Source organism: Carassius gibelio, chromosome A1, assembly GCF_023724105.1.
Source record: "Carassius gibelio isolate Cgi1373 ecotype wild population from Czech Republic chromosome A1, carGib1.2-hapl.c, whole genome shotgun sequence".
Lineage (NCBI taxonomy): Eukaryota > Metazoa > Chordata > Actinopteri > Cypriniformes > Cyprinidae > Carassius > Carassius gibelio.
Window position 1 is genome coordinate 26,710,136 of NC_068371.1, and position 17,771 is coordinate 26,727,906.

At 36.8% G+C, this 17,771-nt stretch overlaps 2 protein-coding genes across 3 annotated transcripts; both read left to right on the forward strand.

The window, feature by feature from the left end:
* Nucleotides 1–544: 544 nt before the first annotated feature.
* Nucleotides 545–8,438, forward strand: si:ch211-89o9.4 (uncharacterized protein LOC566247 homolog). Of its 2 annotated transcripts, XM_052601965.1 has the most exons (9): nt 546–773; nt 5,272–6,260; nt 6,365–6,473; nt 6,549–6,690; nt 7,109–7,249; nt 7,384–7,509; nt 7,631–7,672; nt 7,809–7,943; nt 8,169–8,438. In XM_052601965.1, the coding sequence occupies exons 1-9, from the start codon at nt 715–717 to the stop codon at nt 8,343–8,345; spliced, it is 1,920 nt and encodes a 639-aa protein (XP_052457925.1). In that variant the 5' UTR covers nt 546–714; the 3' UTR covers nt 8,346–8,438. The 2 variants fall into 2 exon arrangements, with proteins under 2 accessions (XP_052457916.1, XP_052457925.1); XM_052601956.1 differs by having other exon boundaries at nt 545–773; nt 6,365–6,690.
* A 1,177-nt stretch (nt 8,439–9,615) lies between these two features.
* LOC128016965 (polyadenylate-binding protein-interacting protein 2B) lies at nt 9,616–15,122 on the forward strand. The gene is made up of 4 exons (XM_052601979.1): nt 9,616–9,784; nt 10,921–11,078; nt 14,082–14,255; nt 14,426–15,122. The coding sequence occupies exons 1-4, from the start codon at nt 9,778–9,780 to the stop codon at nt 14,480–14,482; spliced, it is 396 nt and encodes a 131-aa protein (XP_052457939.1). The 5' UTR covers nt 9,616–9,777; the 3' UTR covers nt 14,483–15,122.
* Nucleotides 15,123–17,771: the final 2,649 nt, after the last annotated feature.

Here is a 17,771-nt window from a genome sequence, read left to right on the forward strand (position 1 = left end):
TTTGCTACAAAACAGCTGCCGGTGTTTTCAAGTCTGTCTATTATTTGTATTATCTTTAAACTGTACTATTTAGTCTTGTATTAATTTGTAGCACTTACTGTATAAGAATACGTTTTGTGCACAAAGAAAACAAAATTAATGACTTTTTTAAACAATTTGTGCAAAAAAAAAAAAAAGTATTGGCTTCATAAAATTAAGATTGAACCACTGATGTCTCATGGATTATTTTAATGATGTCCTTACTACCTTTCTGGGACTTGAACGTGTCAGCTCTCTCTTGAACATCATTGTACAACAATTCAAAGCTATCCTGTGATCAGTAATTTATTATAATCCACTTTTTGGTGCTTGAACCCTATAAATACAGTGCTGATCATTATCTAGTCATTTTAGTGTTTACTTAATATTGTCAAGTATTGTCAAGTGTGTATAGAGCATATGAGAGCATATGAGTGCTGCCAAAGCAGAGGGGAAAGCCTTAAGGAAAATGATAGGGGGTGGTGTTGGGAGGGCAAGCATGTATGTGAGTCAGGGGGATGAAAACATACTGAGAAGAAAGAATGTGTTACAGTGTGGGTCTGACTGGACTGAGGAGTGACATAAGAGTTACAGAGGGTGACAAAAGACATTTCGCACTGGGAGTGAATAATCTGAATGTACTTCAAATTGGGTTCAAATTTTAGGTTTTGGTGTTAAAGTCTGACGTGAGAAATAATGAAGAATTCACTACAAAGGAAAAGAACCTCCTGCTCAACTTTAACTAAAGCCAACATGTGAGTATGGATTTTGTTAGAAGTGCCTAAATGAATCTTTTAGCATGGGTCGTGTTGGAAACATAAAAACATATTTTTTTCTTTTTTAATGAATAGCAAGCTATGTTATCATATATAATATACTGCTATACATTTAAATATACAGCCTAATTAAGTTTCATTTTTTTCAACATCTCTGTCTTGTTAAAAAGCTTTTAATCAAAGCGTATTTCAATTTTTTTCTTAACAGACAGACATTTATTTTTATTGTTGACCGCTGATTTAAAGACAAGCTGGTTTTTCTGTCATCACTCTACTATGATGTTTCAGGGCCACACTACATTCTCTATATGGAATAAATTAAACTTTATTTCTCCCTTCATTTCTTATTAACGAGACATCGAGCGTGATTTCATATCTCACATTGTGACTACATTAATCTCACAACTGCAACTTTATTTATCATAATTGTGACTTTACATCTCATGATGTAAGTGTTTCTCTTATGAACTGCAAATGTTGTATCTGACTATTTCTCAAAATGTGACTTTATCTCTTATTTAAACGATATCTCACAATGATCATTGTTTATTTTGTCCTTTGAGGTACAAAGTTTTGCTAACAGTGACAGGCAGAAATAAGCATTGGTGTGTTGTAATTGAGCTTGGTTTTTATTACTTTCTATTTTCAGTTGAAAAGCTGTAATTCTTCAGCATCAGAATTGTTTTAAAAAGACAAAACTCAATAGTTGCTGAACACAAGTGTAGAAATAGATGGCTGTGAGCTGTTTTGGTGCCCAGAGAACAGTCTTGTCACCTGCTGCATTCCATTTTTAACATCCATTGTGAACTTTAACAAGACAAATGTGTCAAGGTCTTGAATTTATCCTCAAGTCAAAGTCACATATGCATGTCTCTGTCTCTTGTTGCCCACAGGCTGACTACAGACTGATAGTCTTTACATTTATCTCCAAACAGTTTACCAGGTGCTTTATATTCACTAAATAAATACTAGATTATGTGAGAGTTACTCTTCAATTATTGGGTTCTGTCAATTCAGGTTAAATCTATAGCTTCTATAGTCTAAAGTCTAATCTTTAGTCTTCCACTGTTATCTGTAGAGTGATATTTGTCAAGACATGGTCAAGATATATTACAGGCAAAAACATTTAAGGAAATAATTGCATGATTTTTGAATTGGGTGCATATATACATACATACATACATATATATACATACATATATATATATATATATATATATATATATGGGGGGGTGGGGGGGTTTGTGACATATCAGGACACAACTCTGTGTAATGACATGGGTATGACACAGGTATTACAAGGAGAGGGTGACTTATGAGGTCATAACCCATATTTAACCCATTATTTAAGTAAAAATGCACAAAGTTTGTGAGGGTTAGGGTTAGGTGTAGGGTTGGTGAAGGGTGATAGAATATACAGTTTCTACATTATAAAAACCATTACGCCTATGGGATGTCCCCACCTTTCACAAAAACAAACGTGTGTATGTGTGAGGGTCTGTGGAAATTTAAAGTAGGATTCCCCTTTCCAGTCTTGTCCAATACCTCATGGAATACATAGATCAAATGTACAGAGGTTATATTGATTTGGGTAATGTCTTTGAGGACGTCATGTACCTGAGCGACAGGATTCCCCCTACCTCCATATTTAGCTGTAACAGAGACCTGAATTTTTCAGACGAGGCTTGTGTAATTCAGTATGTTTGGCCTTTTCAAGGTCCTGGGTCAGTAACAATCTCTGAGTTGACAAGATACTTCTGGTCTCGTTCCAGAATGTGCTAAAACCCCATATCCTAGTAATACAGAGCAGAGATATTTGGCTAAGTTGTTTTATCATCATGTTTATGTGTGTATGTAATGGGTTGACCTTAACTGACCAGCATGGGCTGTTACAATATTCCCGCCTTCCAGGAATGAAGACAGCGTGATTAATATCTGCACAGGATTTGCGAGTCAGATTAGTTTATTAATTTAGGTCTATCTGCCAAGTGACATTTCACACCATGTCTTCAGCCCATCATACCATTCCTTCAAAAAAATAAATAATAATAACTGTAAAAGAGCTACAATGATCATTACACTTTTATTGCATCCCTCAGTCGTTACATAAGAGTTTATGAATGTGTGAATCTGAACATACTTCTGGGAGTGATCCGGCATCAGATGATCATGCCTATATATAAGATTTCCTAAATAGATCTGTGACCGATGAGTGAGAGAGATAGAGTGAGAAGGCTCAGATGATTTTTTCAGGAAAGCAAGCTGGCGGTTGTTAATTCTCGTCACACTTGGTATTTCAGTTACAGGCCAGCTGGGATCAGAGATCACACTTAGGAACATACCGCTCCGCTATTAAATGAAACGATAGTGTCAAACAGTGCTGTCTAATATGCCGAGAAAGAGTCAAGGGAATCTCGCTGACTGCTTTTTGAGGGTCATCTGTTTAAGAACTTCCCCAATGTCAACAGAAAGCATGATTCATCTAGCTTATCTTTGTTATCTATCTGGCTCAGAAACACGTGGTTCATTTGACACAACAGAGTCTGCTTAGCTTCAACAGCAGTACCAAGGACAAACTGTTCATCTAATATAGCCAATGTTTCATCAGGAAGCCAAATGTGACAGCTTGACAAAATGTGTTTTGGCGTAATCTAACTGATTGTCTCATCTTACATAATTAGCTATGCTGTGTCAACAGCTCTAGTGGTAGATGTGCTAAACAACATTAACCTTTAACATTTCGTTTTATTCATTGGAATGAAGCACTGGCCACCAGTCAATCAGCTCAATTTGGTAGCTTTCTGGCATTGGCAATATCCTTGTGGAAAAGAAGTACACATTAGCAATCTTTTAAAAAGAGTACTTATTACTCAAGTAATATGGCTACTTTGATATAATTTACTTAAGTGAGAATGCAATCTTTACAGACACTTAATTACATGTTATTTGTAATTCAATTAAAATTGATCATTCAGTTTATATTAAATGCAGTCGAACTTAAGTATAAAATCTCGATATGTAATTATTTTTATAATTACGTCATTGTTTAAATTAATAAATATTTTTCTTTAAATGTATTATAAATGAATTATATACTAAAGTTAAAATTAAAATCAAGTACTTTACATGTGGTTAGGCAGCATTAAAAATAAGCACTTTTTAAGCAAAAGATTAGTTAATTGGTTTAATGGATTTATTTTATTTAACAATTACAAAGTACACTTTTTAAAGTATGTTAAGAAACATAAAGTAGTCACTAAAGTGTACACTTAAGTAGTCTTTTTTATTATTCTTTTATTGTTTATAGTTTTTAAACAGATGCACGTTTCCACAAAAACTTTTTCACAAGGGTAAAAATGAAATCTTTTTGACATCTAACCATGTTCTCCTAGTAAATCACCACATTATGATTGAAAAAAAAACCTAATTATTTTTATTATATTTTTAAATGTAATTTTGCCCAATAGCCTTGCTCGGTCACACTTTATTTTAATGTACTCACTATTAGCACACCATTAACTATGTCTTTTGCCTCAATAAACTCCTAATTTTCTGGTTCTTAATAGTTAGTAAATTAGCTGTTAAATTTAAGGGATTAAGGATGTAGAATGTGGTCATGCAGAATTTGTGCTTTATAATAAACAGACAATATGTTAATAATAGGCATAATAATAGGCAAGCAACTAGTAAGAATTGGTCCGTATACAAAAGTGTTACTCCTTGTTACTCCTAGATTTTTGTATAATGGTTTGTCAGACTTTCCTAAAAAAATATAATTATTTTTTGGATTACACATTATTCAAAGCTCTGTCCAGGAGAGAGCACACGTGCTGGGGACCATGTGGTTGTGGCTTTGAAATGATGGCAGCTGTGTGGAACTTAACACTAGACAAATGTCTTTCACCTCTTGCTCATGTTACAAGGACATGCTGTCACAGTGTTTGAAAAACACCTCGCTGTCGGGTTATTAATTATATGTAATGAAATGAGCGCATGTGTGAATGAAAGACTTCATGAAGTTGTCCTCTCTTGCTCTGTTGAGACTAACTAGCCCTTCATAAAGCTTTAAAGAATTTATGCATATGTTCAACACCAGCGAACTATTTCACAGTTTATATTTTAAGCTTACTTGGGAGCTAAATGTTGAGCCTCGGTCAGGATTTATGGCCTAAGTGAAGGGAAAAGCTTATCAACAGATGCTTTTCTCTATATTTGCATTTGAGTAATGTACAGACAGTGGAGCACAATTTTTATTTCCATTTTCAGGAAAATCTTAAGTGACTCTAAATAAAGTGAAAATGCATTGTAATAAAAAAATATCATAGTTATTTAACTCTGGAATTATAGGTTCCCCCCTCCAAAAAAAATAATAAAAAAAATATTATAATTACCCAAGTGCTGAATGTACTAGTATGAATGTTGAATGATTCAAAAATACATATGCCTCTTTCTGATTCCCCCCCCCCCCCTCCCACAGACTTCCACATGCTGTTCAAATCAACACCAGGCCAGTGTGTTTGTCTCAGATGAGCAGTGTTTTCAATAGTGTGCCACCACTATTCGGAACAACACAAGCTTTCCTATTGAGTCTAGCACAACTTGAAGCTCAGTTGGTTTTGAACCTGATTCGTAATGTTGCAGCTGTAAATAATAGCAGTCATGGGAACCCCCTTGTTCCTTTAAATCTCTTACAGCCCGCTGGCATTCAGAGAGCCTCATTTTTGAGCATGTACCAGCGCCCAGGGGGTTTTAAAGACATGGATTCCATACCTCACATGGTTGGCCAACCCTCAACATCAGTCACAGACATTAATTCACTCAATTCCTATAAGGAGAGTGGTGCCCTTTTAGCAAAAGAGATCATTCAGGAGAAAACACTAGGTCCCTTCATGAATAGCACAACATTACCACTGCCAGCATCTGAGGAAGCTCTTGTTAGATCCAGTCATGAACATCTTCCCAAACATTTCACCTTCAAACCAGATGTGGACTGTTCTCAATATCAGACAAGGATAGCCAAAGTAATGATGCCTCCTGATAGACCACGAACCGAAGAAGCAGAGCCAAAGCAACAAACAATGCTGCATTTTCCAACAGACAACCTGAACAAAGCTTTGTCCAGCCTTGGCCTTTCTCTTGAGGATCTAGAATTACTCAGTCATTGCCCACACAACCAGTTAACAGCAGAGAATCTCCCCTTCATTATACAAGACATTCAACAGCGCAAAGGAACAAAGGACGTTGAATATGACCATGCAACATGGAACTCATCTGATCAAGTGGAATCATCCAGAGAGTCATCATACGATCATGGGGAACAGAGGAATCAAAGGATTATTAATGGTGCATGGCAAGAATCCCATTCCAATAGATCCCTCAGCCCTGAAAGATGCCGCCCTTCTGAACTCCTTCATGCGCCCTTCTCAAACCAGTCTAAAACATTGAAAAGAATAAGATATTCATCAGGTGAGTTGTTATTACATCTACAAATAATGCATCAGCAGCAATGCAGCTTATCTAAAATGTTGTAATGTTGTATCTATCATATAAACATGGTTTTTATTTTCCAGGAAGAGGCTCAAATTTCTTCCTAAAGAGGCTGCAACATGGGCCTGCTGAGGTCACCAGGTGGAGGCCTGGTTCAGTCTATTTCCCTCCTCGCTCAAAATGCAGCATGAGGCAAGAGTTTTTCTCTTTAGACTGTAATAAAGCAATACACTATACTATACAAAGACCCTTGTCTCCTTCACGCAGATCTTCGACTTACAATGGCATGAAAAAAGGTAATCACCAGTCTTCGTTTCCAGTCAAATGTGCAAAATCAGAAGTAACCTCTGAATCCATGAACATTCAGATGCCAGTAACTAAGATGACTGCAAAAACATCAGCACAAACGGTAAGTTCTGGGAGGATGTTAGATACTAATGGTTTTCGATGAGATTATGGTGATAACCGAACTTCATGCATTCAAAGCAAGACTCTTCTAGAGGGTGTTTTATAAAGGTTTTTATTTTCTAGTGTGAACTGTGATCACTACCAGCATACTGACTGAAAAAATACCACCATTAAACCATTAAAGTATCAGCTTAGTCTCAGCATTGCAGCCTTAAAATAAAAAGATAGGCAGCTCGAACAGTTAGCATCAACAGTTCAATGATAACAAATGAACAAATGTGAAACAGTGACCTCTGGTGGCCTGAAAATCGTTATGTTTCAGAGGGGAAACACTACAGACAGTGCTCTAATAAAGCGAACTCCACTCTTTTAACAAAGCAGAACACTTTTTTTCTCATTGCTCCCTTGTTTCCCAACAGAAGGGTGTGATTCGTGTGTCTGGAATCACTCTTGATTACTCGGAGAGGGAACTCATCAAAATGGCATCTCCCTTTGGTCACCCTGTTGAGGTATTAATGGCAACTGAGGTTGACACAACAACCTGTCTTCAATGGAAAAAGGTATAAGGTCTTGTGACCAGCTGTTTATTTTAACAAACGAATCTTATATTTTCTAATCTTATTTCTAGTATAAGTATAGCACTTTTATATCAGTGTGTGTGTGTGTGTGTGTGTGTGTGTGTGTGTGTTTTCAGGCGCTACTGACGTTTCCAACTGAATTCTCAGCCCAGGAGATGGTGAAGGTGTACTCTGCTATCCCAGTTCACATGAGGCAGCAACTTTTAGAGCTGGTGTCTCGAACTGTTGACTTTAGTTCACCTGTGAGTTAACACGCTAATGGACTGAAACAGTTTTATAATGCATAATGATCATTTCTTGCATAAATACTTCATAATTTTGTTCATTTACTCTGAGGGTTTAATGCAGCTACTTATACTTTAGGTGTCAGTGTTTCATGCTTTTGTGGGACCATCACTGTCAAATGCAAGTATCACTTTTCAATCTTTAAAAAAAAAAATATATATATATATATATATATTGATACGAACATTTTCATAAGATTTGTAAAACTTCCATCCATTCTTTATACCTCCTAACAAGAAACCCCACTGTCTTTTAGGGGCTGCTGACACCTTTGGACCATTTGCTGGTTGTATGTAATGTTCCCAATCAGCCCTGTGCTGTTACAGGAGTGTTACGGATACTCAAGCCTTTTGGACAAGTTTTCAAAACTCTGGTACTTCACAGAAACAAGGTAAGCTATGCTGCTGCAGAACAGTAAAAACATTCTGCGAACAGCATATATAAAATAAGAAAAACTCAAATGCATTTGGTTGTTTTGAAAGGTATAGTGAACACATTAGAGTCTGACTTTATTTCAGTGGTCTGTGTTTTCTCAGGTTTTACCAATTTGACTATTTGAGTCTAAAATATCAATGGATTGACGATACACTTTTTGTTTGTTTTTATTCTTAACTAGGTGGATGTAAATCAGTGCCTTGGGAATAGCAGCATCCAGATGGTTTTAGAGATGGAATCCACTTCTGTTGCTTTATCTGTATATGAGTGGTCTCAAAAAGTTCCTTGTCTTTATCACAACCATCATCTCTCTTTCCTCAGAGGATGTAATATACAGAAAAATATATCTTCAGACTAATATACTCACGGTTTTATTCCCTGAAATGTTGTATATTTTATTATTATTATCTTTGCTATGAAATACAATGAAACAAGGTCATAAGAAGTAGAACTGCTTGTCTTTCTCCTTTTATAAAGTTGTACATTTATAAAGCTGTAGAAGTAGCATTAAAAATAATCATCATAACCAAAGTACAGTCACTACAATACCCAACGTCTTGGAAATCCTGGAAATATCAGGAAATTTTAAAATGTCATGAAATATTTAATCCAGTAACCACAATCAACTGGAAAGGTCATGTAAAAGACACCTGGAATGTATTAGTCAGAAATATTAAGAAATAGTAATTGTTGGATACAGTTAAAAAGTCAAGTTCACATATGGTGACAAACCCAATCACACATTTAAAGGGTTAATTCACCCACAAAAATAAATTTCCCCATACAGTGAAAGCATAGTAACCAGTGGCCATCAAGCTTCAAAAAGGATAAAATATGGAGGTTTGATGTTATTGATATGTACATATGCAAGTATGGGAATGGGGGGGGGGGGGGGGATGAAGGGGGATGGCATTTAAAGAAAAAAAAAGAAAAAAAGCATCCCCCCCAAACATCCCCTGTAGAATAATATGTGTATTGTGTCAAACTTACCATGCAAATGAAATGTTTCAATTCTCTAAATTACTTATGATAATTTACAAACTAAATAGCGGCTATTAGCCAATCAGAACTCGGTAGGCCTACTGTAACAAGCTGGTGACAAGTTTCTGTTATTTTTCGCGCAAAATGGTTCAAGTGCAACTTTTGGAGTTCTTTAGGACGAAGACAACAGAAAAGGTATGATTTTTCCCTGATTGTAATTTAAAGACATTCCCTGACATTGTGTTTTTGTGCGTGACAGATTGAGAGACTATTAGAGCTGACATACGAGTCACCGACTTTGCAAAAAAGTTAAAATAAAAAATCCTCCATTCAGCAACCAGAAGGGAAAAAAGCTTATAATTAATGGTTCATTTAATAAGGCTATATTTCTTTTTTAAATAAAACTTTTTTTGGAACAAATATTGAAATCAATATGTAGAATTAGCTAGGACACACACATACACACACACAGAGAGAGAGAGAGAGAGAGAGAACTAACCACACCATTCCCCCTGAAATTCGACCACTGTTCGACCACTGATTCTAAGAAATTAAAGGGTCAATTCCTCTTTGAATTCACTCTAAACTCGTGCCACTGTCTCTTTAAACCTGCCCATGTTGCAGTCACTCTCTTCTGTAATACCGTTGATGTCCTTCAGGGGGAGCCAGAGACATGTTTGTTTGAAAGGCCCACATGAGCACTCTGACGTAGCGTTGAAATCTAGCCAGGTAACGGTGTCGCTGTAAACAGGAAAATTACCTTTTAGTCGACTTATTTGGCGATAGGTTAGAGGGACAGACGTGTTACAATGCCGGGTAAGTCCTCTCAACAGATCCGGTCTTTGAAAGAAGCCATGTTTAATCTTTTTGACTCTGTAAGTGCAGTGTGGTGCTCTCAGTCTTTGTTTCGTGAAATTGTAACGTTAGCCATCGCTGAATGCGTACAGTAGCAACATATAAGTAAACGCACATATTTAGCGGGCAGTATAAAGCAAATTGAACCGTTAAAGGCTCACTTGTCAGAGTTGGTGTACGTCGCAGTGTACACAGAGGCCTAGTGTATGTGATGCAGTCGTGTGGCTAACTCACGCATCCACCATGCTCCTTCATTTACTTAGAGAAACCCTTTCAAACTTAACCGCTTAACGTTACAACAACTAGCGTCAGTTTTTACATCGATGGCATTCAAATAACATTTAAAACGTTACTCTGCAGGGCCAGTGCACATTTCTTCACGTGGAAATACTGCTGTTGTTGTTATGGTTCGAGCTAACACGCATAGCTTCACAATACACGCTCACAAACGTGAAGTTGGAGCAAGTGTTTTATTCGACGGCAGGAGACACCTTCCAGCAAAAACGAGTCCGTTTTAATTGGAAGCGTTAAAAAAAATGGTTTATACTATATAGAGTTTTTTCTCGAGTCATAGCCAAGCCTCATGTTACAATGAATCAAATCCATGTGGAGAAAGATGGTGTCGACTGACCTCCTCTTTGTCTCATTTATACAACACACTAATAGTTAATAGCAGATGGTTTAAAGAACATTATATAACTGTGTGTGTTGTTAACTGTGTAGTGACGCAGGTATTAGAAGAGCTTAATAAACATTGTAAGCAGTATTTTGTAATATCGAGCGTCTTATTTGCTAGCAAGGTTTGTGTTTGTACACGACACAATCTTAAACCGAGAGGGACTAATCATTCTTACTGTGATAGCAATGATTTCAAATGAAATTTGGCTAAATTCTATAGTATTAAACTTGAGTAATTCATTTAACACGTGCAAATTAATGAGTGAAGTTTTACTTTTGCATATTATCTAAACTAATTGTATTCAGTGTTCCAAAAGTCGTATTTATGTTCGTTTTGTGTGTGTGTTTTTGTTTGTGATTGTACCATTTACTGAGAATGTGATTAGTTTAAGTATTTATATGTAATTTTCCACCCCCAGAACCTGCTGATATTAACAGTCCAGAGGTAGCAAAGACACCAGGAGGAGGCAGCGGATCGGGGAAGGATGAGAATGTTGTGAATGGACACAAGGAGGGGGATGCCAACCCCTTCGCAGAGTACATGTGGATGGAGAACGAGGAGGAGTACAATAGACAGGTCAGTGTGAACCTGCTGATCGTGTTTATGCCTGCTGAATGTCTACTTCTAAATCGGATTCACAAGATCAGTTAAAGTTATTAAAGGAAATTAACACAAAAATTGCTATTACTCACCCTCGTGTCATTGCAAACCTTTCTTCCATAAAACCATATTTATTTGAATGTATGGTTGTCACAAACATTCACATGCAGTCAATGCGGCAGTATTTTTACAGAGAGATGTTCTTATCTTTTTTCCAATGCATTGTGAATAAATCTGGTCAATAGGGGTGGCACGGTTCAACTTTTTCACGGTTCGGTTTGTTTCACGGCTTTAGAGTCATGGTTTTCGGTACAGTTCGGTATGTGCTATGTTTATGGAAAAACTATACTTTCTAATTAAAAAAAGAAGAATATTCTATCCATCTACAAGCAGCATCGTTCAGTCGGCTATGTCTGCTGTAGGATACTGAACAAGATGGCATTTTGACATAATTTTTGTCTGAATTTGTCCATTTAAACACAATACTAAAGAGAGATCTTGTATTTGCGCGCGTTCTGAGGCACGGGTTTGCGCGCTTCGGGTGAGCGCATGCACAAATCTTCTCACTGCGCGCGAGCTCGCGTCCTCTGCTTCTTAAATGTTTAAACTGACAGAGCTTAAATGAGTTTAGTTTAAATACATATTAACATGTGCTGTTCAAGTCTCATATGTCTACGTGCGCTTTCAGCACGCGGATGATGGCAGAATAAATGACTGCTCATATTCCAGCATAAGTCGTTCACATTGATCAAGAGTGAATGGTTTGTCCAGGTTTATTTTTTTTTCCTCATCGCTGTTGTTGTAATGTCTGGGAATGCAGAATCCATCAACGGATTTTAACATATATTAACTGCTTTATAGCAAACCATATTACAGATGCTTTGGATTTAAGTTGAACCGCGAACCAGCGTGTACCGAACCGTGTGTGGTGAACCGAATGGTACAGGTTTTTTTCTCAGCGAACCGTGCCACCCCTACTGGTCAAACAATAAGATTTATACTTTAGGTGAAAATAATAACCTGATTGGCTGTTAATAACAACAGAAATTTTTTGAATTTGTAAAAGGGCATTTCGGCTGGATGTTGGAGCCTCTGTTTCCATGGAAGTGAAGTGGATGGTGGTTTTATGGCAAAATGAATTCACTCTTAATCTTCCCTTGTGCTGTAGTTCTCAAATCTCGTTTTGATTTGGCAATGTTGTGGTTTGTCATGTTACTTAAAGTGACCCTGTTATGCCATTTTCAATATCAACTTTCATGCAGTGTGTAATGTAGCTGTGCGTGAATCTAAACAATCAGCAAAGCCGAAAGTGGACGATAAATAGTTATTGTCTCCCAAAGAAGAATTGAGACTGCAGTCTAAACGAGTCGTTAGTAATTTGAATCCCATTTCCCTGATCATTACATGTCACATGGTAACTAGGGCTGGAAGATATATCTAACGATATGATCCTGCACATCTAGTCAGTAAATCTGCTTCCGTGATTACTGCTAAAACGATGTCACCTTCTTTCAAATGGAACGGCATTTAATAGACAGAGCGGTAGATCACTGACAAGCTACGCAATATCGCGTTCATTATCGCCTTCGACAAGCATTCGATAATGAACGCGATATTGTGTAACTTGTCAGTGATCTACCGCTCTGTCTATTAAATGCCGTTCCATTTGAAAGCAGGTGATGGCGATTTAATGGTAATCATGGAACCAGATTTACTGACTAGATGTTACCCTAAGGGTAACACATTTGCATAATTCCCACCTATGCTCTACGTTGGCCGGCAGTAACAATTTGACCCCGCCCACAAACACTTCATTCTACTGATTGCTTATCTAATCTCCGGGAATTAGCGTTAAAAAAAATCTCGAGGAGTTCAATGTGGGATGCATTAAACGCTTGCTCTTGAAATCTGGCTCAGTACTCAGTTTATTTGAACCAGATGGCTCCACTGAATCACAAGTATGATAAATAATGGATGTTTATATTTTCTGTCAAGCGTTCAGCATAGTGAACTATGGCAATGGGCGTATTGTTTCCGACTCGCGCTGTACACAGTAGACCAATCACAACAGACTGGGACATCTGACCAATCAGAGCAGAGCAGGCTCACTGGAAAGGAGGGGTTTAGAGAAACTGAATCTTTGAACTGCTTCAAAAAAAAAATTGTTTGAGAATCACTGGAAAATGAGGTGATATTAAATGCATATTTTGAGAAAACAAAAGTATTTTTTGACCTTGCATGTATGTAATCCTATTGGAGACTCCCAAAACAATATTAGGAACCTTAAAAATGGCATAATGGGCGCACTTTAAGAATCAATAGAATGTTTTGGTCAATATCATCAAACCTGGCTTAATGTGATAAACGGCAGCTTTTTTAGACATGCATGAGTGAGATTTGTGAACTGTAGTGGAAGGGATGGTTTTTAAGTGAATAAAGCTATTGCAATCTAGTGCACAAGTTATATGAAATACTTCATGCTGCCTTTTGTTCATTTATTTTTATTTTAGTGATTTTTTTTTTTTTTAAATGTATAATACTGATTATTTGTATATGTCTGAGAAATCATAGTTTTTTTTATTTGTTGGGGTTTTGATGTAATGCAAACCGCTATTTATTGCTGTATATTAACACAAATTGTTTGTCTGAGATGAGAGACTTAAGAGCAAGCATCTTTGAGCGAGACAGTCCATCACTGCGTGCCGTCTGTCTGTCACGTTTCATCAAATCTTATCAAGTTATATAGTTTGAATTTTCACATTTGCGGTTAAATTATTTTTTTTTTTTCACCATTTGCAGTGTGTTTGTTCTCTCCATCAAGTGGCACCTTATAAAAATACATACACATACGCATACACATTTTATATTTATACTCTTAAAACATACCATCATAATCAGCTGAATTACAACACATCTAATATACATCCATACAGGAGCCAATGACTGTTAGATTTTGATGGGTCGGACATCTTCCTGCAGGTGGAGGAGGAACTCTTGGAGCAGGAGTTTCTTGAACGCTGTTTCCAGGAGATGTTGGAAGAAGAGGATCAGGATTGGTTCATTCCTGCCAGAGACCTTCCCGCTGGAGTAGGGCAGATCCAACAGCAGTTTAGCGGGCTTTCAGTCAGCGACGGAAATGCAGAAGACATCGCAGTAAGTATTACAGTGCAATGATTTGATGCTTGGTTTACAGGTATTTAAGCTAAACCAATTTCACATTGTTCTTGAAAGGAAACCACTTTGTAGACTTAAGATCAACTTTGGTGACATTTTAATTTTCTAATATGTACTTCATCTTTATTTTTTTTATTTTTTTTTCACAGCGCAAGAGCAGCTTGAACCCAGAGGCAAAGGAGTTTGTTCCAGGTGTGAAATACTAGAGACCCTCCAGTTAGGGGCACCTTTATAGAGACTTTGTGACCGGTGGTGGCCAGGGGTCACCCTCACACATACTTCAATCATCCTGGGGTTGTGTGGGGCTTGATGGGGTGGGGCCTGGGGGGAGGGGGTACTGGATGCTCTTCTATAAGCTTTTTATTTCCGTCTGTCTCCATGTATAATGTGGGCGGGTTACTCAGTGTAATGTTCCTATTGGACCGCTGCAGATTGTGACTAGTTCTCCTGAAAGATCTTTGTATTAATCTCAGAGGAACAGTTATGTGATTTCCACTATTGTGATAGTGACTAGCAGTTTGCCTCCCGTGTCATTGCCATTTTCTTTTTTCCTGTCCTTCTTTTATTTTCTTCAAAAGGAAGCTTGGCGGGGAGGTGCGTGTCATAAGAGTGGGAGGGGAAAGGGCTGGGAAAAAGGAAACCTGACATTACATGGACCGTTGATGGGTGGACCATTCTATGATGGACAGAACTGGTGGCAGCTGACAACTTTTGAGGGATTTTCACAGAAACATTTTTTTTCCGGTTGCTTTTCTCCTTCCTCCTTTGAAGTTCTGTCACAGTGTGCAACATGCATTAACAAAAATGGAAAAAAAATCAAATAAAAGAAGCAGGTTCCCTCTTGGACATTTTGTTCTGTCCCATGATGTCTTTTTGTGTTTGTGCATTCAGAGTACTGTGAGCTAAATCTCGGTCCTGCTCATTCTCAATCAGTCTTTTGGCTGATATCAGGGGAGGTTTGACCAGTGAGATTGTAAAGTGCTTCAAACTGGATTGGTCATTGGAGTTTTGGGTAGGCCTGCAGAGTATTAAATGCATCAAATGGTGAGCTAAATAATTGTTTCAATAATGTAAGCTGCTCAGCTGTTACAAAATTGAGTCTTTTCCAAATAATTTAATGTTCGTTTTCTGATATCTGAATGTCACCCCATTGTACTTCAATGAATAGCTTCCCAAAAATGAAAATTTGCTTGAATTTACTCATCTTCAGGTTATCCAAAATGTAAATGAGTTTGTTTCTTAATAGGAACCGATTTGGATAAATTTAGCATTACAACACTTGCTCGCCAAGGAATCTTCTGCAGTGAATGGGTGTCGTCCAAACAGCTGATAAAAGCATCACTGAAATCCACAGAACTCCAAGTGAAAACCTGCGTGTTTATAATGCATTGTAGCTTTAAATCACAACATTCGGCCAAAATACAAGCCCAACACAACTTTCTTTTTTTATATATACAAGTGAAAGCAAAATTATAGATGGAGGACTCAAATTTTAGCCATAAACAACAGTTTGAAGTCTCCCTGATGGATTATTTTTTATTACGAACATGCATCTTTTCACTTCACAATACGTTAGTTAATAATCTGGAGTTTTGTGGAGTATTGTGTTGTTTTTATCAGCTTTATGAACTCATTCTGACGGCACCTATTCACTGCAGGGGATCCATTAGTGACCAAGTAATGTAACACTAAATTTTTCCAAATTTATTCTGATGAAGAAACAAGCTCATCTACATCTTGGATAACCTGAGGCTGTTAATTTTCAGCAAATTTAGATTTTAGAGTTGACTATTCCCTTAATAGACAGATACAGTATATTGTAAATTGTCAGCAGTACCTGTTCTTGTTTAATGCATTGACATGAGGGGTTTTCCAAGGATCTGTGGTCTCATGGTTACTCCATTGACTGGGCAGCCTAAACATCAGTCCAAAACGCATGGATAGCAAATTTTTTAAGTATGATTAGTTCAGTTTATTATGTATTTGCCTAGAGCACTATTTGGATAACCCAGCTGCAGACATATATACCATGTATTGCTTAGTCAGACACTTAAGACAGAAACACATGACATAGTGAAACTGCTCCACCTTTGAGAAAAAGGGACTGTATCATATCTGCTTAAAAGGGCAAATAACTTTTCATTTTAACATTACAGATCTTTTTGCTTCAAAAAAATGTTTAATTCATTTTACTATTATTATTGAATTGTAAAGTGTTCCACCAGTTTCTTTTTGCCCATTTTGTTTTTAATCCTTTATGCTGTTTATATTGTGCTGATGGTTATAAAATTATTTAACATAAAGTAATTGACCATGATTTTTCAGAGATACCCTGTCCCATGTGTAGGTAGTGTTCTGACACTTTCCAGACTCTCTATATATGTATGCAGATCTTTTACCATATTGACTCTGCATATGTATGTATGTATTTATTTATTTTTTCCTTTACAGCTAGCAAGTGTACAGTGTAAGTTTGGCTATAGATCTGTGGAACCGAGGATATGAATAGCAATGCAGATGAAGTGATGATCAAGAGTCTGGACACACCGCTGTGGCTATTTTTTGCTGAACACTTTGACATTCAACAATTATAATAATGTCAGAGTATAATGACAAGTTAAATATACTTAATCCTTCGTTAAGTAATACTGTGAAAGATGTGTTTATGTGAATGACTGTTGTAGATTATTACGCATTATAACACAAACAAGATAATACTGTGTCTGTGAGGCTGTATGAGTTTATGTCTGTGTGTGCCAGTCTGTGCATGTACAGTATTTCTGAAATACAAAAACTTTCAACTAGCTCTGTGTGTTTAAGGAGGGCCTACACTTCTACACAAATGTAGTACTACATTTTTTAATGCTTTGTTAAATACTAAATTGTAATTTATTATGTCACCATCAGGGGCGCTGCATAAGATCCCGGGCCCTATGCGTAGGCGGTCCTAATGGCCCCCCCTTGAAAATATATATTCCAGATTTTTCAAGGGCCCTCTCTTCATTTGGGGCCCTGGTAATCAACGCCCCAAGATAATTGTTCATATCTAAGTTGTAACCTTATGTTCACATAAATTCAGTTTTCGCAAATAATTAGTGTGGTACTATGGGGGATAAAAGCCGTCTAAAGGATTTTGTTTTAAAAAATATATATTAAATGGAAAATCAATTTTCATAAAAAATGGTGCAAATAGATAAAAGATTTAAATGGGATTTTACCTAAAGTGTAAGAAAAAAGGCAGCCCATATGAGAATGTATTGTAAGGTAAGAAAAATGAATCACTGTATGAAAATACTGTCAAGCTTTTGTTAATAGAGTATATACACAAAACAACCAGTGCACTTTTTTTAATAACTCTGCAATTACAAGACTCCTCAAAAACTGCTATTTTGCTTTTGTTTGATTAATAGTGAAGTTCATTTCCTCAAAAATATAGAAAATAATTTATTGCAGTTTTACAGCCCTCAGCTGTTCTGATACATGTAGTTTAAATAT